Below are 22,856 nucleotides of genomic sequence, written 5' to 3' on the forward strand. Positions count from 1 at the left end.
ACATCACCACAGGTCCACAAGAAGTATACAGGGACAACTTTCAGACTCACATTTTATAAAATAAAACTAAAAATTTGAAGAAGGCAACTAACAAAGCTCAGATCATACATTTTCAAAATTTTATTTACTGCACAAAGTCAATGCACAAGCACCTTTCTCACATGTGTTTCCCACCAAGGAAACCCATCTATATAGAGAGAAAAGCCTACTAGTAAATTTTGGGAGTAAGCCCTACAATGAATATAAGAGAGCTAATATGGTAGATTTTCTGAGGTGTGCTACTTTCCAAATGAAAATTGCAAATTCTCTACCTAGAAAATAAAAATTAAAACTATTATTTATCTTGAGAAACATAGACAATGTGGGGGTCCAAAAAATGTAATCCAACACAGTCGATTCGAACTTGCTATGATAACGTGCAAATAGAGCTGGCACAATCCTTCACCCTTTAACTGGAGGCATTTTTCCTTGCTGCATAAACACGGTATGCTGCCAACCCAACAACGGCTACCGCAGCTCCAACTGCAAGTATTGAAAGACACTATTTGTCAACTCGGGTGGAAAAAATGAGATAAAGCATTACCTGCCTAGAAAACCTAACGTAGAAGAGAAACAAGCACAATATGTAATCATTATCGTGTTACTCTGTAATAGCAGACGAAAGAATCATCTGACCAATTATCTCCTAATCGACTATGAAAAAAAAGAATCTGCATATGCCGAATCTCTTGCTGAAACAGCAAAACCCATAATATATTTAATTTAGCCCCACTGTCATTTGGGAAATAAGCACATAACGCTCCATGATTTGTGGATTAGTGTGCACCGTCTGAGATTTCATCCAAGTTAACATTAGTGTGAACCACGTACTTGGACAAAAGGGGGTTAAAGTGTATTGTGTGTCCCAAAAAATGGTAAAAATGCTTGTGGTTTACACAACGAGGTTACATATGTCCAAAGGTATTTAAGTCTTTTGTCTTAAGCAGTTAATGATATAGGTGGTGAACTTTAGTCCACAAACCATGCAAAGTTATGTGCTTAATTCCTAATGTCAGAGAGGTGAGCCATAGAGAGATAAAGTGAAATTTTCCCTTTAATTTATTCCAAAAGACTGCAAGAACAAAGGTTCCACTGTTTACTATCCAAAAGTAAAATTAAAATAAAAAGCAGGTTCCAATTTGAGAGTACAAACTTTGTGCAAATAATGCCAAGAGTTGGTGTCCAATACACACCTTGGCAGGACTAACAAAGGTATGGCCAAGAAGACACTCAGTTTGGACAAATTAGTGATCCTTAAGCCTTTCACCCCCACCCCCACCCCCACCCCCACCCCAAAATTGTGATACTTAGGCCCTTGAAACAAATGTTCAAAGCAAATGTAAGGATGAGAATATTTAATGAAGGTATAAACATTGTTATCAAATTGCAAATCGAATAGTGAATTTTGCTAAAATAGTGAATCGTTGATTGTATCAAATCGTGAATCATAAGGTTCACTTTATTTAGCATAATATATAATTTTAAATATGTATATACATAAAAAAATATACGCACTATTTAAATTGAAATAAATATCAACACAACTAAATCATATATATATGAATATACATATAAAACCACATATATCAAAATAATTAATTGAACACTTTTTATTTTACAGAAACGATGCTGTCAAAACTGAATCGCACGAATCATAACGAATAGTAGTGAATCACAATTGAATCATATAATTCACTCAATTTAAGATTCAACAAGCACAAATCAAATTATTTTGGTTGAAACTCAAATCCAGTCATATTAACCAAATCCTGAATTGTAAGATTCTAGCAACCATGGGTATAAGATGCCTGCATACATTTATATGTGCATATAAAACACCAACAACAACATGCAGCAAACTCTTATGGATCCAGTGATTCTAATAAAAGGAAAAACTTAGCAGCCCAATGATAACAAAATTTTAAACGTTAATTTACCTGATACAAACATCAGGGAGCGATTAATAAGCTTGTGGTATTGCTTGCGACTTCTGCCAGCTTCAGTTTCAGGAATGCTCAAATGAGGGCGTTCTGCTGCAGTCACAATCCTACGGAACACATTGTTAAAGTCTTCCAGCTTTGTGCTGAGAGGTATAGGAGCATCTATTCCCATATCCTGACTTACCTGCGGAAGCAAAATATATAGTTGATGTGTCAAGAACAGTAAAAATGAATAAAAATAACAACAAATCTAACAACACATTAACTTATAATCAGGGTCTTCCTACTGTCCTATTCCTCCTATTATTACATAAATAGAAACAAGCACAAAACCAAATTTAGCAATAAAAATCAACAAATTTGTTTCAAATCAGAAATTAAAAAATCAACCCAATTGTTAAAAGAATTAGATAGGTAAAGCAGAGATCTGTCACTGAAAAGAAAGCAACAGATAAAAGGGAGAGAGAGAGAGAGAGAGAGAGGGAGTAGAAAAAATTAAATGGGTGAGGAAGAGTTCACCAGTTTACATGAAAGCAACAGATAAATGGAGAGACTGGGTTCCTTGCAATTTTAAGAATTGGAGTTGAGAGTGGATTCTACACGTTTTAATTTAATTACTCTATAGAGAAAAGTCTAGTTTTTTAAGTGGTAGATGCGTGTCACGTCCCACTTTTAAATTGTCTCCACAATGTACACATGGTAAACATACTTGTTCGTTGTTTATTTATTTTTATTTTTTTTTGATAAATATGGTAAACATACTTGTTTTGACCAAAGTCCATGGTTATAGGGAATTTATTGTAAAAAGAACAAAAGAAAATCAACCATACTTTATCTCGGTTCAAACCATTTGTGTCATTCAGATATCAACCTCCGAACAAAAACAACTTCTAAATGAAAATCAATTGTTTAAACAAAAAACTTGTTCCACAGTTGACATCCAAACATTTATATTTTGTTCAGGAGTAGATATCTAAACATTTGTATTTTGTTCGACAATTGATATCCGAACAAGATAAATGGTGTACTGAGACAAAGGCTAGTGTGTAAATAGAATCACCCAAAGAAAAGTGGGATTATAAAAACCATTTAGAGAGCAAATAAAAAAAATTTACGAGGCAATTGTACAAGTTATTTATAACAGCCAAAATTTTTAAATTTTTTTGGGAGGGCACTTTATGAGGCTCCGCTACTCGGGGTATCCCTTCCCCATCAATAAATCCTCAAACCCAAACTGAAGGCAAATTTAATCCCAAGTCTCCAGTACAGCTGTCTCCATATTAAAATCATCATAATAACATGCCTGGGTGATCAAACTAGTGTACTCAAGTATGAAAAGAAATATAGCCAGTTGTGAAGATCTCTACCCTTGTTGAATCATGTATCCCAGTTGGAAATGGATCCAGATCATCTTTAGCTGCAACAATGAGGCAAGGCACCTCATAGCCAGTCGCTTCTCCATGACTAGCAACTTCCACAAGCAATTCAGTTGCTCTCTTCCATGAGGACTCATCAGAACTGGAAAAGTAAAAGCATTAATTCTTGAAAATTCAGTGTGAAAATGCTGCTATAATACACAAACATTTGCATACATGCATACTATAAAGCATGAACACCTTGACAGGCCAAAACTTCCAAGCATTCAAGATAGCATAGCAGGGGACAAAACAGACTCTGTGCATGTCAAAAAATGTATGGTGTTCTCGAACAACTTGATGTCAGAAACTATATTAAAAGAGCTTATTTAACAAATTAAAAAGAAAAAAGAAAGATGGTTCAATAAGTAGTTAGAAATTAGGAATAAGGATTTTTCATAGCATTAACAATGAATATAGCTATCATTATTACAAATAGAATGAGTTTTTTTTTTTTTTTTTCATAGCATTAACAATGCATATATATATAGCTATCATTATGCAAATACAAGGGGTTATAAAATTATAAATTGGAAAAGTTCTTCTTTAGAAGAAAAAAAAATAGAATTAAAGATAATGTCATCAAATACTAGTGTATAAGTGAGAGGAGGGAATGGAAGGTTATGTTATTTTGTGTGATATGTGGTGTGTTGAGAGAAAGAGAGATCTTTTTGAGGGGAAGGAGCTTCAGATTTCTAGCCCAAAGGGATGCCCCATGACTCTTGAAAGTCTATTTGTGTGGCTTAAGGAATCATTCCCTATTAATTAACTAGGCGTAACCTAGTTGGCCACTATGACTTTCCTAAGGGCTTGGTCTCTAGGGGGAGGTCATGGGTTCAACTCTCTCTAGGGGAGTTGAATTAAGAAGGCAAGCAGTTAGTGCTTTACAATGGGTGGGGAGACCAACTCCTGTAGGTACTAATCTAACAACTAACAACTAACTTTCGTTGATCAAAAAAAAAAAAAAAAGTAATCATTCCCTGTTTATTTTTATTCTTTGAACCTTTTGGGTGTGGTACCTTATTCAAGATATAATGGGGGAACAGGGGGATTCACTTTTATACTTTGCACGTGAAGAGTTTGTTCTCTTTTTTTTTCTTTTTTGCTGCCATAATAATTGAAGTTCATTTATTTATTCCCAAGACGTAAAAAAAATCAATTTAAATATCGTGCTTTTTTAACTTGGTTACATGAACTTCTTACATCAAATTCATTGACATGTAATCATGCACCAGGCCTTGTAATGTCTTTTATCAAGGCAGAAAGCATATCTTTTTTTGTAATAAACAATAAAGCATTCATTTAAACTACTACATGAATATTTCCTTTCCTTTGTATGGAAGTATTCAATTTTATTATTTTATTTAAAAACATATATTATAAATAAACAAAAAAAAAAATCTTAGAACATACCCTTCAACAACTGTTGCAAGCATATTAATGAATATTGTTTCACATATACATGTCCCTGTCATGTCCCAATTTCTCTTTTTTAAGATGTGACTTAATATGTGCCTATGTCCTATCAAATTCATGTACAGCATCATGCCCACACCTCGCAGATGATGGGGGTTAGCAGAGCTCATACCATTAAACGTAAATCAATAAAGGTTTGCAAATATTGACAAACCTACAGTCCTTGTCGCTTGCTTATTCAAAAGATCTTTCCTCAACACCAATCGCACTCCACATGGCTTGCTCATAAGCAAGAAGATTTAATCTTACATATAATGTGGGTCCATGATATGTCCAAAATTAAAGGAATCATCTCAAACTTCTACAATAGAGCATGTGTCAGACAGTATGTCCAAGCTGTGTCTATGTCCAATTCCAATGCCTATCAAGCAACACCATAGCATCTCTACAACAGTGTCCATACTTAACAGTGTACTTAAAAGATATTTTGGCACAAAGATCAATATCTTGTTGACATAAAAGGTTTGGTCCAATTCTAGATCTGTCAATCTTTCACAAAACCTATGTTACATAGACTCTACAAAATAAATTAAATATCCATGCCGGACACTCAACACTCAGACAAGGGTGTGGCATCCGATACTTTCCATTGGACACTTCTCATATATTCGTATTTAACACTATCTCATATGTATCTTTTGTTGTGTAATTGCTATAAGTACCTTTTTTGACATTCTATGTTACATATAGTACCATTTTATCTCACATAATAGATTAGAAATATAAAACTATGACTCTTTTTGCCGAGTCCATGCACTCTTGAATTTGAGATTTGATGAGTCCGACCTCTAAATACGCACACGCACTCTGTACCCGAGTCCATGTAACATAGCACAAAACAAAGGAGTGAATCAACAAGAATTTGAACTACAGCAGAGGCTAACTATTATAATGGGGTTCCAATAAAATGCAAATATATATATATATATATATATTTTTTTTAAATACAAGGGATAAAAGCTTTATTAACATAATAACAATATGACAACCCCTGGAATAAAATATCATCCAAAATTTGTTAATAAATGCTTAATATACCATCCTTTTAGATTCACTTTACCATTGATGAGAACATGATTTAGAAATTGTTGACCAATCATGAATACATAAATAAAATAAACATGACCACTTTCAATTAGGAATACTTGTATACTTTAGAAGCTACTACTTTCAATTATTAGCAAAAGAGTATGTAAAAATACAATATTAAGCTATATATCCAATTGCAAACCAAATAACGTAAAATTCAAAACCCAATTACTTCCAATTTTCAATTAAGAGTTATTTAAAAAGACTATAATATATAATAATAAGCAAAATATATCCAAGTTTCCAAACCAAAAAACATAGAATTCGAATTTCTCATGTTTGAAGTTGTTGGATATATGAGAAGAATATATTAATGATTAACCACAAAAACAAACATCACCCTCTACTTGGCAACACTAAATCTGACAAAAACAATAGCATTTTAGCTACCTGTCATGAAGAAATACTGCTATGTCGCAGGCTGCCAAAAAATCCTTCTTAGGCAATAATTTTTGAACTCCATCTTCAGGTATCTCTCGCAATACAAGAGTTTTATTAGTTCCCTGTCAACACAACAAAACATATCTTAACGAGCTTGAACTGCTTCAGGAACAAATAAAATAAGAAAAATACAAATAACAATGGAAAAACCAAAAGAGAATATTCAAATTTTCACACAAGAGAAAGGAAAAAGTACCACTGCATTTTAGTCACAAAAGCAGCATTTGACATTAAGCCATTAGAAATTGATAGAGGAATTTTTGTGCTATCCTAATTGTAAGGTTAGTATTTCTAACTTCGATAAAATATTCGTTACTTTGAGTTTTAATTTCTGTAAGAATTTATGCTGGTATAGAAGACGAGTAATCTATGAAGCACAGATACTTCAAATAGGAAGACGTATCCGTATCGTATCTGTATCGGATACCGATACTCCTTGGATACTTACAGATACGTATCAGATACTTATTAAAAGTATCGGATACTTCTTAATTAATTTTTCATTAATTTTGAAGTATCAAATACTTAGTTTTGAAGTATTGGATGCTCCAAGTCACACATTATCAGATACTTTTAATTAATTTTGAAGCATCAAATGCTCCAAGTCACATATTACTCCTTTTACGAAATTAGAATTATATAATTTCTTGCATAACATCGTAATATAATATAATTGCGAGGATAAATATAATATTTTTCCAATACTTTGCTTAGTTTTTTTATAAAAATAACATTGTAAGGTAAAGTAATAGAATTCATCAAATTGACATATCTTCATTGTATCATGCATGTCCCCTATAACTACATAGAAGTAAGGATTAATAAGATAATATAACAATAGTAAAATTAAATATCAATAAATAAATAAGTAAATAAACTTGCATAGAATATTTTTTACTAGTGTAAAAAGAAAAGGCATAGAGTCAAGTTGTGGATTGTTTTGATATTATAATATCAACATATTAGACTTGATATTGAAATGAAATATTTGCAAGACCTATTGAAAATTTAAAAACTAAACTAGCTATTGCCTTAAATTAATACCTAATTCTTAAAGATTAGTATTTTGCATCATAAAGTTACTGTAGTTTCTCAACATTCTTGAGCTTATGTGTAACTCACTGCTAATAATTTTTTTATTTTTTATTTTTTACAAGCGTATCCTAGCTGTACCCGTATCCTATTTTTTTAGGTTTTGCTGTATTGCCGTATCCGTATCATATCGTATCGTATCCATACCTCGTATCCGTATCCGTGCTTTCTAGCGAGCTATAGTCTTTATATATATTGTCATGATTTCATAAATCATAAATTTTTAAAAACCAGACAAGACTGGCCAATCATATGGACCATCAATCAGTTAGGTTTCCAGGTATCAAAAAAAGGACCCTTTGTTTAGAGGGAAATGTCAAGACAAGGTTTTGAACCAAAAAATGGATTAGAACCAAAGCCGCAAGGAATTTCAGAACGGGTTGAAGCAACCAAGTTTGAATGTCGTTCTGAAGTAGGCTATACGCCGGGATGGATCAAATAAAATACTTCAAGAAGAACAAAGATAAGATACATGACCTGGCATTACAGTTAACCTTGAACAGATATTTTCGAAAAAGAATGAATGAGCATCAGAACCACTCAATGGATTCCCAGTCCAGAACACAGTAGTGGCTCAGGGATGGGGAGATGAGTTCAAAACAAAAGACAGCAGCTCTGCCAGCAAGCAAGCCAATGATATATAACTTGAGGATTTGCTGAAACCTGGAAGGGTTCTGTTACAGGTTTTATTGAGAGGCTTAAATCCTAATGTCATGAGCTACTTTCAGGTAATTAGTTTATCTTAATGTCATGTCTAGTTTAAATGTCCCTTAGTCCTTGTCAAAAAAACTAGTTCTCCTATTAGATCTGATACTCATGTAACTTATACCATCATCCTTATGGGCCAAAGTTAACAAGGTTGTCAGATAAAACCTTCACAAGATATAGAGATTCGAAAACTTCTACATGTCCATCATTAACATACCAAAAACTTGTCAATGCAAAAAGTCTCCACAAGTGTCCAACAATGTTTGGAAACTGTATATATGGCCACTTATAATTTATAATCTGAAGTTCTTAAAACAGTGGGAATAACGTATTTCTAAATTGAAACCATAATAAAAATGCTCCTTGCTTAACTGTTGAGTATTTTATGATGCACTCACAGGACAGTATATTCAAAACTTTATATACATGAAGAACAATAAAACTTCTGAAAGGTATAAAGTAGCCAAACCTGTGACTAAGAAAGAAGTTAAAAATGCTAAGAAGAAGACTTATAATGATCTTTATCTTAAGTTACGTTCTTAGGGTGCATGAAAAGATACATGTGTATATAAAAACTTGCTAGGTAAGAGAAAAAAGGTAAAGACTAGACACCTAAACTACATTAAGTATATTAAGGGAGAGGATGACAATAGATTAAGGAATGGGAGTTATTTTGGAAACTTTTTAACTGGGAAAAAAAAAACTCAGGACTCTTTAGGTTAGGAGAACATAATAAATTTAGTATTAAATATAACTTTTTCACAAAATTAGAGTGGCGCAAGTAAAGAAGTTTATGAAGAACATGAAAATGGGAAAAGCTATAGGACCATATGAAATTCCTAATGAAGTTTGGAAGTGTCTGGGTGATAAAGGGGCTGTTTGGTTGACTAATTTGTTTAACAAATCTTGAATGCTAAGAAAATGCTAAATGAGTAAGTACATTTGTTCCAATACAATAAGAATAAAGGTAATATTCACAATTGCACCAACTATCAAGGTGTAAAAATTACGAGTAATACAATGAAACTTTGGAAGATTATAATTGAACTAAGATGACCATAATTTCATAAGATCAAATTCGATTTTGTGGCTAGAATATCTACTACAAAAGTTAATTTTTCTTCTTATATTATGGAAAAATATAGCAAAAATTAAAAAAATAATAATAAAAAAGAACTCCATATGGTGTTTATTGATTTAGAAAATGCATATGATTGGTTTTCTAAGAAGATAATGCGGAGAGTAAACTACGGGGAGAGACTTTAGAATCTAAGGCCATGTTTTCAAATGCGGATTCAGAGGGGGGCCAGGAAGTAAGAAATGTGTAGGCCCAAGAGATACTTAAGAACAACCATTTCTATATATTGGGTTCAAATTAAGGAGGATGTGACCCATAGAATTAGAGCAAAATGAATTAAATGAATAACGTGTGTGTGTAATAATATTGTTACTGAGTCAGAAAAAATTTAATAAGATGGCAATAAGACCTACTATTATATATGATACAAAATGTTGGGTTTTCGGGTGGGTTGAAGGGCGAGTGCGCGTTTTTGGAGAGATAGGTGGTGTGGTGAGGTTTTGTTGGAGGTATGTTTTCTTTTGATTTTCAACATTGTTGTAGATCAGGAGGCTACAGTGGCTTCTTGTTTGGGGGATGGGAATGGGGGTGGGGATGGGGTGGTTTGGGATATTTAGTTGCGTTGACAGGTTCAGGATTGGTAGGTTGATCAGTTGGTGGATTTGTTAAGTTTCTTATTTGGGTTGGGGATTACGAGAGTCGGGGAGGATGTATTGGTGTGGAATGGTGTGGGAGCTAAGGGCCAATTTTCTGTTACGTCGTTTTATCAGAGTTAGGTGGGGGAGGTGGGGCGAGTCTTTCCTTGGCAGAGTACTTGGATGCCAGGAGCTCCGTTTAAGGTGGTTTTCTTTATTTGGACAGTTGCTTTAGGTCGCACTCTTAAGATTGTTAATTTGGTTTAACGTGATCAAATTTTATTGAATTGGTGTTGTATGTGTTGTGTTGATGTGGAGGCGGTGGATCATTTGTTTCTTCACTATTCAGTGGCTTCGCGGTTGTGCAGGTTTATGTGTTGTTGCTTGGGGATTGTTTGGGTTCAACCGAAAGTGGTGATGGAGATGCTTTGGAGTTGGAGGGCGGCTCGGGTTTGGGATATTCAGTTGCGTTGGCAAGTTCAGGATTGGGAGGTTGATCAGTTGGTGAATTTGTTGAGTTTCTTATATGGGTTGGGGATTACGGGAGTGGGGAAGGAAGTCTTGGTGTGGAATGGTGTGGGAGCTAAGGGCCAATTTTCTGTTTCATCATTTTATCAAAGTTAGGTGGGGGAGGTGGGGTGAGTCTTTCCTTGGCGGAGTACTTGGGTGCCGGGAGCTCCGTCTAAGGTGGTTTTCTTTATGTGGACAGTTGATTTAGGTCGCACTCTTACGATTGATAATTTGGTTTAGCGTGATCAGATTTTATTGAATTGGTGTTGTATGTGTTGTGTTGATGTGGAAGCGGTGGATCATTTGTTTCTTCACTATTCAGTGGCTTCGCGATTTTGGGGGCTTATGTGTTGTTGCTTTGGGATTGTTTGGGTTCAACCGAAAGGGGTGATGGAGATGCTTTGGAGTTGGAGGGCGGCTCAGGTTAGGCATTAGCGGTAGCAAGTATGGTTGTTGGTGCCGTTATGTTTGATGTGGTTGGTTTGGTTTGATGTGGTTGGTTTGGTTGGAGCGGAATAAGCGAACGTTTCAAGAGGTTCATCATTGTGTGTCTTGGCTTGAGAGTCCTTTATTAGTAGTTTTGTATAGTTGGTTGGAGAGGAAGGTTGATCCAGATATATTTGTTTTTTCAGATTTCTTGGATGATGTTATTGGTTAGGTGCTTTTAGTTTTTTCCCCCTCAAAAGAGGTGCTTTTGTATTCTTTGCATCATCTTAATGCTTTCTCAATCGAGTTTATTTATTTATAAAAAAACAAAAGAAAAAAGAAACATGCTTAGATTCTTAGAATTTGAGTTTAGTAGAAATGATAATATTCATGTGGTAGTGTGGTATTACAAGAAAAAATAAAATAATAAATGCATCCATTACAGGATGGTTAAAAGTGGCACCAGTTGACAACAAAATGAGGTAAAACCATTTGAGATGGTATGGTCATGTGCATAGTAGACCAACTAATGCACTTATAAGGACGAGGGATTTGATCCATGTGTACAGTGTAAAAGAAATAAAGGAAGGTCAAGAAGAATACAGGTTGAGGAGATAAGGGGCGCCCCAACTAAAATCTTAAGATCTATGTTCATAAATGTGTGTCTATAAATTTTGTGTTGGCTAAAAGACATAATTGCTTTAAACATTAACTGAGGATATGTCAAATAGAGCCAACTAAAATGAAATGAATCCATATAACCAAACCCAAGTAACTTGGACAAAGGCGTGTTGAGTTTGAGTATATATACAATTTTAATCTATGGAATAAACCCCCCTCCCCTTTCCCCCAAGAAAATAAAGAAAGAAAATAAACAAGTATATTCATTCACATGAAAAGCACATATATGTGCATGTACCACATTTCACAACATCAATAATTTGAAATTTGTTGCATCTGAAACCATTGTCCACGACTAAGTGCAACACTCATGCCTCAAAAAGTCATAGAAAAAAATGTAATCAAACTAAAGCTCCAAAAATTTGACTCTCTAAATTTGAAAGTGACAACTTAGTAGGTTTGCATGTGTTAAGCGCACACACAGGAAATGGGGAAGAGAGGTTTATAAACTAGCAAACCACATTGTCATAATGTCATAGTACTTACCCCAGGCTGATCAACAACATTGACAGTGTAGCGCTCATCAGTGGTTGAAGTATAGATACCAGAGAAAGGCCTACATTTTAGACATCAACAATATACCTCGTAAGACTTGAAAAACATAGATAAACTACCAGGTGATCAGATTTAAAATTGGCAAAGACAAACAAGCTTGTCAGATACAGATTCGACAAAAAAAAAAGCACCTTCCAATGAAAGAATTCAATAATGCAGATTTTCCAGCCTTCTTTGGCCCCAAAACTAAACACTGGAAAACAGTTCTGTCAGATTGTTTCTTTCTACGTGCAAAATGTCTTTTCCAAGTGATATGAATGGCAGAAGAAGGATCACCGGCATATCCAATATATATAAGATTCTCCACACTACGAATTGGGTCTAGAAGTGTCATAAGGGCCCACTGCACACCACAAACTTGTCACAGAAAAATCAGAATACGTGTTGCATGAAAAAAGAAAAAAAAAATGTGTTTGGGCATATGCATTATGGTTTAACAATGAGATATGTTGAATTTTGATGTTAACAAGACCTCAAAAAATTGTGACTCTGTTGCCTGAAAAAAATACTAGTCACATACCAACAGCAACAATTCAGATATTGCTGATCAATAAATACAGCAACAATTCAGATATATGCTTTGTTCTGATACCAGTATGAGTCCTTAAATTCCGTAAAGACAATACATCAAGTTGGCACATCTAGCACCACAGCTAGTCTACTGGTGTAACCAATCCAATCCTATTGGAGCTGAGTATCAAATTGATTAGACTCATCTTGGTACTTTGGTCAGACTTGGGCTCATGTCAAGTTTGTAAAAATTTCGGTCAATGACATTTGAACTTATATTGGCAAAGGCTCGAGATAAATGCAAGCAGCTCGGCTTGGAAAAAGTGCAAAAATTGAAACAGATCGAAGAAGAAAAAGTGAATCCAGATTTTAGAAAGTTCGTGATGTTATGATTGGTCAAAAAGTAAAGACATTTGGGGCCTTTGAATTTAAATCCTTCCTTAATAAGATAATTATCTAAATTGTTAAACAATAGATAGGTTCATTTCACATTATCACTAACCCACCCAGACTTTTGGGACTAGTCAATTTTGCTACATCAGCTGTAGCCCTTAGTTAATCTATAGCACAATTACAACAGCACAGTGATGTAAACCTGAATATTTATATCACACGCTGTCAATGCTAAAGGTACGGTCCCACTTCTCACAGGCCAACAATCGAGTATGCAATACTTGGGCTTTGCTATGCTGCAAAAATGTAAGGCCTAATATGCAACCAATATACAGCCCTAACTATCAATGCTAAATTTACCCTCCCTAAAAAGCACAGATCATCGAGTAATGCAAAACTCAGGGCTTGGGTTGAAAAGGTTGGTGAGCCATAGAATCTGAAAGTTCATTATCAATCATGTGGATGAGTTTGAAGCGGTGCAAATCTAGTCATTCTTGAACCAAGCTCCAGTAGTTCAGGACATTCTACAGCCTTAATAACAACACAGTCACATCATTAATAAGCCTGTGACAAAAAAAATTAATTTGCTTTATACATGATAGTTAGGGTGGGGAGGGTCATGGTCAAGGAGAGGGCAATCCCCCATTGTGTGTAGCATCAAAATTCAACCAAAAAGAAAAAGAAAGATAACTCTATATCAGCAAATAACATTACATTTGTAAATTTTTCTGCATATTGGATTTTTAACTGTAGAACTTCACGTGTGAAGTAATCAATATAATCACAACAGTTAGACAATGCAAGTAAAACTCATGGTATTGCTAATTGCAGAAATGAATGACCAAAAAATGAAAAGAAATAGGAAACACTTGCCTCCGACAAAAACCCATCAAGTGATAGCCCTCCCAAAGCAGTTTTCTCTGCAGCATCCTTATATGGAGCTTCATCCCAAGGACTAAAATTTGAAGAAATTATAAAAACAACTACATCAATAACTAAGTAAAAAAAATTAAAAATTAAAAAATAGCAAAAACTATATACACTAATCATGTAATACAGCAATATATATGCAGCATATTAACAGTAAGGGTACATCTCAATTTCACTTGGAACACCCGTATATTTAACATTTATTCTGTACTTGTATGAAACAAAAGTGTAATATGCTTCCGATCCATGTGAAAATGGTTGTAAGTTTCTACCTTTACTAGTTTACTGTGAAAATGCTAATTGCTGATACATGTTCTGAGCAAACATTTATAAAGCAAACTAATTCAAACTGGTTAACAAAATATATTATCTAAAAATGTGATGCTAAAAAAATTAAATAAAACCAAAATGAAAATTCTCATGCAACCAAGAAAAGGCCTCAAAATGCAGCCATTTTATCTGAATAGATAACATAGATTTCAAATATGACAAACACAACATATTAAAATGGTTCTAAAATTAAATACTTATTTAACTAGACAATGTGCTCAACTGTGGTCCAAACTATTACCTCAGACAAGTACCAACTAATAGTAATTGCTGTTTCTTTGCTTATCAAAGATGTGGAATACTAGAAAGGACCAAACCAAAACTCTTGATTAGCAGACATTCCTAGAAGATGAACATGGTGTGTATCCACACATCAAAATCAAACATAAAAAGTAGTTGATTCATCATTGAAAAGAGATCAGAGCACATTCCACTGTGGAGATCAATTTGAAGATAACAAGGTGCATGAAACACAAACAATGGTGGGGACCACAACTTTTTTTGACAAGTAAATAAGAAAATTGCATTAAATAAGGTGCCAAAGGGGCACTGCCCAAATACAATGATAAAACCAATAAAGACAAAGAAAGATAACAAAGACTAAACCTAGTCCTACACAACTCCCCGCATAAAGAACTGAACCTCGACAAACAACATATGGAATGAAAAATTAACATTCAGCAAAACGCTAAAAGGATCCCCAAAAAAAAAATATAATAACAGTAACATCATTTTACCATCATCATTATAAAAGGGAAGAGAAATTATTTGAATTTGCACGTTGAATGACAAAATAAGTAAAACAATACGACATAATACACGTATCAAGGAATGACCTATTCAGCTGAGTTTCAATATCAAATTTTAGAAATCCCGAACATCTCTTCCAAATTAAATGCTAAATAAGCCAAAGGGCATGGCAGGAAGTGTTTGGATGTCTATCAACTAAGCCACAGAAAAAGTGGAAGGCCAGCCAGATTCAATGAGATTTTATAGCCAATAAGCCCAATACTGTCATATATATTGGTGATACATCTCTGTTTCAGACTACATTGCCTCAATGTATCGATATTTTTCCTTTTTGTTTCAGTAATTGCAAACCCCCTATGTCCCCTTCACTACAACATATACTTTCATTTGGAACACACAATGAATTAGTTCAATTTTGACCAAAATTAGAAATTGCTTTCAATCGATATATTCAAGTTGATTATCAGTGAATAAGCACTTTCATTCAAGAGTGGCTTCGTTGGGCTCACCCAGAACCTTTTTGCAACAGTAGCTTAATTACACACCACATGATTTTCAAAGAATTCTGATTATGCATATATATATAAAGCTTACAATATAGATCAGAGCGAAAAAGCAGAAATGAAGAATACTAATTACCTTTCTGGTGCAGTAGAAAAAAGATCTTCAAGCTCAGCTGGTTTAAGGGCCCCATCCTGGTAAGAAAAACAACCATCTTCAAGATTTCGAGGGGTCATATAATTTAATAAATACATCTTTACTAATAGAACTTTGCGTTAAATAAAACAATACTATAATTGCACACAATGATTGAACCTACTTATTCAGCATTGAAAACTCTTGCAGACACAAGTAAATGTGCATAAGCCAGTAGGGATGGCAATTTGAAACCGGCCCGACGGGGACCCGACCCCCCGACCCCGATCAGAATGGTTTTTCCCCGAAAAATATCCCCGTGGGGACGGGAATGGTATTTGAAATTAAATCCCCGATTAGTTTCGGGCCGGGGACGGGGATAGCTTTCACAGCCCCGTCCCCGGCCCGTCCCCGTCCCCGTCCCCGTCCCCGGCCCCGTCCCCGGTTTTCTCCCCGAAATGAAATTACTATAATACCCCTCTCTATATATACACTGCCCCACTCACACTGTGTGTTAAAAAAACACACGGCCCCAGCGTTACTCACTCACACAGCCTCATCTCTCTCTCTCTCTCTAAAGGCCTCCCTCCTCACACAGACCCATTCACTCACACAGCCTCTCATCTCCCCCTCTCTCTCTCTCTCTCTCTCTAAAAGCCTCCCTTCTCCGACGCTGACACCGCCGGCGCCGTTCTCCTCCTCTGCTGTCCCATTCACTCACGGATCCATTCACTCACAGATCTGCAAACTCACACAAACCCATTCACTCCTCACAGATCTGCAAACTCACACAAGCTCAAAGGCCTCCCTTCTCACACAGACCCATTCACTCACAGATCTGCAAACCCAGATCTCGACCGTCAACGGCAGATCCTCTCATTCGGCGATCTCTCTCTCTCTCTCTATACTTAGATATGTCTCTCAGATCTCTCTCTCTCCCGTTGTAATGTTGATGTTGTGTTGATGTTGATGTTGTTCTATGATGATGTTTGAATTTTTGGATTTTTTTTTTCGATGATGTCTCTCAAATCTGCAAACTTGTTGTTGTTTCAAATTTTTTTTTTTTTTGGTCCGGTGAACTTTCGGGGTCGGGGAAATCCGATCCCCGTTGGAGGCGGGGACGGAGACTCTGATAGGTTCCCCATCGGGGATCGGGGCCGGGGACAGGGAAGTTTTTATCATCGGGGATCGGGGACGGGGAGTGTGGTCCCCGGCCCCGCCCCGGCCCGTTGCCATTCCTATAAGCCAGCTCATGCAAATAATTTCAATGTTCCAAACCAAATTTAATGCTATATTGCTAGTGAGAATGAAAAACTATTCAATCATTATTTTTATCTAGTTAAAGTACACCTTTTTTTCTAAAATCAAGCATGCTAATATCCATAAAGTGTTGCAAGCCCAAGCTGAAAATCCACCCATATGTTGATTTGTTTACCAAACTGATTAATGGTATACGTTCTATCCTTTTATGTTAATTGCTGCTTCATGCCGAATAAGGCTTTTCTTCTCAGAAAGTTGGATCCTAGCTGTATGAGATTTGATGTTAAACTTCAGTGGGTATAGTGCTCATTTGGTAAGGTTGAAGTCCTCATCCAGCAGGGGTAAAACCTCAGCCTCTTTATAGAACTCATAGGGGCCAATCAGGATTTTAAAAAAAAGTCTCATGATGTGGCCTAAGTTCTAACGGCCTTGATTTTAGCCAAAATTCTTTGAAATATGCCAGAATGGTGAGAAACACATATTTTATCTACTGATGTGTTTTCACGCATCTCATTAGAGTAATTGGTTGCCAAAGCCAAAGGCTTTTAGTTGTCCTTACATTTAGAACAGAGAGCCTAAGTTATCATAACTAGCTGTTCATACTATTATGGCATAGCACCTTCATTCTTTCCTTTTTATCTCTTTTTTTTTTTTTTTCCATTTTTTGAAAAGAAAAGAAATTACCAAAGTGTTAGAACAGGGAGGCAACCCATGTATATGTAAGGCATACACCTAGAAGTGAAAAAACAAACCTGTTTGCAGGTCCCTGTTAAGTACTAAATTTTTCTATGCCGTATCTTGTTTCGTAGTATGCTTTTAGCATCTTCTAAATTTATTAAAATAGAATGCATGGAAATACACAGAAAAGCAAGGAAATTCCAAAGTTATGTAATCTACCTTACGTTAGTAAGTAATGTTATTAATCTATTAAATTGATTTTGCATATTCAAGTCTATTATTAAGGACAACTGCCTGACATATTTTCCGTGAGTAAATAAGTCAAGTAATATCAGCAACTTAAAACCACAAAAACTACAATTAGAAACAACAGCAATAACATGTAAAAACTCTGTTCACAATATATTGATAAACAACATAAAACAATGAATGGGCCTCAAATTATAATAACATATCAAATCCATATTTGACATTAAGGTCTAAATGTGTAAAGCAGATGGCTAGTATACGTACACCATCAATATCAAACATGAGAAAGATGCCCTTGAGAAATTCCACTGCTTCACTTGTCAGCTCCACACTCTACACAAATGATAAATAGAGTTTACCATTTCAAAAAGTACACTATATATGTTCCATGAACAAGGAATTTAATGCTAAAAAATAATCCACAATATTTAGAAAGGATTATATCGAGAAAGAAGAGCAGAGATGTATATTATATCAAAGTAGTCAAATTTCACTTTTAACCGTGGTGACATTAACTTGAAACTTAACGCTAAATGCCACTGCTTGAGGGGTAAAGGTAGCAATTTTAGATCAACCCTACTAGCCCAATTTTAGACCATGTTCCTTGTGGCCATCCAGTACACATGACATCCACAGTCAGAGTCTCTTCAACTCAAAAGGTCCAGGTATTTACAAAGAAACAAGCTAAAACAGGCTAGAGAGAAGATATAAAGTTGAAAAACTCCAATATGTTGAGTTCAAGCCATTTAAAAAGCCCAGCAGGAAGGCAAGATCAGATGGTATAATTGAAGTTCATCCAACATGTGTCATGGTAAAATTTTGTTACAAAAATTCACTATAAAAAAAAAAAAAATCAATTGAACACTCAAAAAATTGTTTTTGAAAGCTTCAAACCAAACAGAGAATTCTTCTCATAGATTATCAGTTTTCAAGTCAAACACACTATGCTCTCAAGCTCTAGCATCACAAATAACTGCAATTATACTAGCACAGATAATAATGATTTATTTTTTTCAGTTAACCTTTATTAAATTAAAAGTTGTTGAATCCAATCTTCAATTTCCCGTTCATTTTTGACAAATAAGTACAAAAAGCCTATACGGACAATAGAAACATAAACAAGATTCAATAAACTAAGCCATCAATCAAGGTTTACTAAAGGAGTCACCTGATCAATTGCTCGGTCAATTGGAGGTGGAAGTTGATCATCCCTGAGCCTGATATCATTATTGTATCCGAATTTCCTTAGCACAGTCCATGTTGTCTCAAGACTCCCCTTTTCTATGAATACTGCATGGAGAAAGAGGAATCCCGTCAAAGTAAGACCATGGTCATTGACGCCTTCAGGTAGTTGTTCTTGCACAACACACTTAACACGCATAATTTCATAAGGTTGTAATGGAGCATTGAAACATTTGACCTGTTTAAAATCAAGATATACGATATTTGTCATAGTCACAATAAAAAATAAACACATGCAATGCAATAGCAAATTTGCTTGAACTACAATAAAATTACTCACTCAAAGTTTTAAAAGAGCTCAGGAAATGAACAAATTCAAAGCTAATATACATATTTCACATATACACTTTTAAGTTGAGTGCATTCATATATATTCACATTCACACAAAAAACAGACACCTGAAAATCATTCAACTCTGCATCATTGAGTGCACCATCCCTATCCTGATCACAAAGAATGAATATCCGTTTTAAAGCCCTCACACACCGAGGCTTTAAAGTTTGTGCTTCCTGATCAAATAGAGGAGCTGTTGGGTGAAGAACTGCTTTTTGTGCATAGTAGAAAACTTCACGGATCTGCAAGTAGATAAATTCCAATACTTTACATTATGACAAACCAAACAAAAATGACATCACACCAACAGATTGATTTAGAAACAAAAAATTAATCACAAGTCATCCAATAAACTAGTTGGATGATTGATAATATAGATTCCTTTGACCTCATTGTTACAAATCTAACAAACAAATTCACAAGGCGAAAAATTTTAAATTCAATATTTTAATTTTCAAGTAAATTCTACAATATCTTGAAAGGGCCATATAAGCAGGTTACATGTGATAATATCAATGTCTCCAACAATGCAACCAGATATCAGTATTGAAAAAAATAATAATAATTAAAACAGTGGAAAATTTGGTATGATAAGCAAGTAAACCAATAAGGAATTAATCAAGAATAGATGCCATGAAGCATTAAACTGTACCTGAATATGTTTAATTGATGAACATTCTATACAAGTTTCAATCTCCCGAAACTGTTGCATTATTGGCGACATCACTTGCTCCAAGCTCAATTTATACTGCTCATCCCTCAAATCCAGCTTGCAACCCACTAATAAAACTGGCACCTTTACCTGCTCACACCCCAAAATAAATAAATAAAATCAGAAAGGCAATGAGAAGATAAATGATAATTTACACTTTTTGGCTTGCTTTTGAAATAATCTTCTTAATTTTTCAAGAAATTCTCATACCAAGACGTTGTTTACAAAATAACTTCAAATCAGCTAAACCAAATTTACTTAAGGTACAACAAACCTCTAATCGACGGAGTTCAGGAAGCCAGAAAGTACTCAATCGATCCAGCGTCGCAGGCTGATCACACGCATAAGTGAGCACAACAGCATCAGCTAGCTTCAGTTCTTCAGCCAGCTTACCTCTATTCTCCAAACTGAATACAACAATGTCACAACAGTACTCAAGTTTAAACTCAAAAATTACCAAGATTGTGTCAAAGAAACAACAACCAGGAAAAAAAAACTAACAAGCAATTAAACAAGAACATAGTAACCCAACAAACACAGCAAGCACAATTTCATTGAATCCCAAAAGCTCATTTATCTTTACTGCAAAACACAATTAGGTGACACAAAGCACAAAAAAGTTGGAAAATTGAACTGAGGCATGTGATTGAAGACAGAGAAATACAAATACAAAGATACATGTGGAGAGAGAGAGAGAGAGAGAGACCTAGAAGATGTGTCGACGATTGTAACAGGGATTCGATCAGGGTACTTGTCATCGGGCAACCTGGTGGGAGGCAACAGAGGGGGAACATTGGTGGGGAAGGTATCGGCGGCAGCTGTGACAATCAAGCTGGATTTGCCAGTGCCGCGGTCGCCGGCGACGACGATACGAACGCCACCACGGGCGGCGGCGGAGTTCGCCATTTACAGACTGCAGAATATCCAAAACCCTAAATTATAGAGAAAAACAAAATATGTATACAAAGACACAGCCAGCTACGTATATAGATGTATGCAGAGAAGATTGGGATTGATTCGATATGCAAAAAACCAGGAGTTGTGAGTGAAAAACCAGAATGAATAAGATGAACAGAGCAGATATAGAGCAAGGATCCTCTCTAGAGTGATTTTTTCTTAAAGTTTCCTAGAGTGCTACATTGTGTGGTTGAGATTTACTGGCAAGTCACATCAATTTTTCTGATGTGACTTACCAGTAAATCTCAAGCACACAATGTAGTACTCTAGGAAACTTTAAGAAAATTTCACTCTAGAGGATCCTTGGTGGCAGATAAATGCTTGGGGAAGAAGATAAGGGACCGCGAAACTGAAGGGCTGAGCTACCGTTTGGTTTACTTGTTTTTTTTTTTTTTTTAAGAGTAAATTACAATTATAACTCTGGTTTTTATTTAAAATATAAATTATTTTTTGTGATTTAAAAAATTATAAATATTCCTTTGTTAAAAAATTTTTATTCAACAAAATTAACTAAAAGAAATTAAATTCATAATTATATTTCTATACAATAATAAAATTACTTAAATTACTAATTGAAACATACTTTTTATATTATTAAAAATTATTAATTCACTAGATGATGTATTAATAAAATGAAAGATTTGTTATGAAATTGAAAATCTCGGTGGATAGAATGTAATTTTCAAAATCAGAAGGAACGATCCGTATTTTAATCAAATCTTAGAGATGTATTTGTAATTTATCATTTTTTAAATCAGATAAAACGTGTTAACTAACCCCTCGTTTAGAAAGTAATTATTTTAATTAAAAAATTATTATAAACTATCACATTATTTTTTTTTAATTTTTTTATATATCTTTTTATAAAAAATTAAAAAATTATTAAAATAGTTTGCTCCCAAACGAGACTTAAATATATTTTTTAAATATAATTTAAAATTCCTCTCTTTTCTTTTTATTTATTTATTATTTTTTTTTTTTCTCTTTTTTCTCCCCTCTCATATTTTCTCATATTCTATACATTAATTAATATAAAATAAAAAATTATAAATTATCTCCAAACTATTTTCAAAATTGATAATCAAAAAAAAAATTATTTTTAATTCATGATTCAAACACTCAAAATTCAAAGTATAACTTCATATTCAAATCATTATTTTAAAACTAAACCAAACATACCCTCAATGTTGTGCTTTATTTTGACGGCTAAAATAATGTTAAGACACGGAACCTCTTCAACATAGCATCAAAAATTTATGGGTAATTATTCAGCTTGTTTAGTTTCATTTTCAGAAAGTATTTTTTAAAAAATTCTATCTTTTTATTTTTCATAATTTTTTATTTTCAATGATTTTTCTAAAATATTTTAAGTAATTTTTTTAATTTTTAGACACATCTAATATAAATACACTTTAAAAGTATAAAATTTGTAAAAAATATCTTTAAAAAATTTACTAAATACCAAAAATATAAAAAAAAATACAAAAATTCAGTATATTTTTGTGTATTTATTAATTTTTTTATAAATATTTTATTCTTTAGATACATCTAAGTAAGATACATCTTAAAAAGTAAAAAAAAATAGCTTAAACTTTTAAAATTATTCACTTAAAAAAAAACGAAAAACAAAAAACTCAATTTCCAGAAAATTGAAACCCAAACATACTAATTGGATTTTTATTTTTTTTTGTTGGAGGAAATTTTGGCCCAAATAGGCTATTTTAATTTGTTATTTAATTTTTTTGATTATTTTAATTTAATTAAAAAAATTGTGTTTTTAATATAGTCAA

At 34.1% G+C, this 22,856-nt stretch overlaps 1 protein-coding gene across 1 annotated transcript; it reads right to left on the reverse strand.

The window, feature by feature from the left end:
• Positions 1–88: 88 nt before the first annotated feature.
• Positions 89–21,469, reverse strand: LOC114267224 (mitochondrial Rho GTPase 1). The gene is made up of 16 exons (XM_082914986.1): positions 21,384–21,469; positions 21,164–21,193; positions 20,816–21,022; positions 20,384–20,516; positions 20,050–20,199; positions 19,463–19,639; positions 18,990–19,241; positions 18,086–18,154; positions 15,638–15,693; positions 13,862–13,943; positions 12,217–12,428; positions 12,017–12,086; positions 6,350–6,462; positions 3,347–3,497; positions 1,977–2,163; positions 89–522 (listed from the first exon to the last, which is right to left on the reverse strand). The coding sequence occupies exons 3-16, from the start codon at positions 21,013–21,015 to the stop codon at positions 449–451; spliced, it is 1,926 nt and encodes a 641-aa protein (XP_082771112.1). The 5' UTR covers positions 21,016–21,022; positions 21,164–21,193; positions 21,384–21,469; the 3' UTR covers positions 89–448.
• Between the last annotated feature and the right edge of the window lie 1,387 nt (positions 21,470–22,856).

This window comes from Camellia sinensis, chromosome 2, assembly GCF_055761805.1.
Source record: "Camellia sinensis isolate YWXY chromosome 2, ASM5576180v1, whole genome shotgun sequence".
NCBI classification, from domain to species: domain Eukaryota; kingdom Viridiplantae; phylum Streptophyta; class Magnoliopsida; order Ericales; family Theaceae; genus Camellia; species Camellia sinensis.

Excerpts from the sequence above, each read along its gene's own strand:
- LOC114267224 (XM_082914986.1), bottom strand. The coding sequence starts at position 21,015 with ATGGCGAACTCCGCCGCCGCCCGTGGTGGCGTTCGTATCGTCGTCGCC. Across the intron at positions 12,087-12,216 it reads TTGAATTCTTTCATTGGAAG|GCCTTTCTCTGGTATCTATA; the intron begins GTGCTTTTTTTT and ends TCTAAAATGTAG. Across the intron at positions 523-1,976 it reads CTCCCTGATGTTTGTATCAG|TTGGAGCTGCGGTAGCCGTT; the intron begins GTAAATTAACGT and ends CAATACTTGCAG.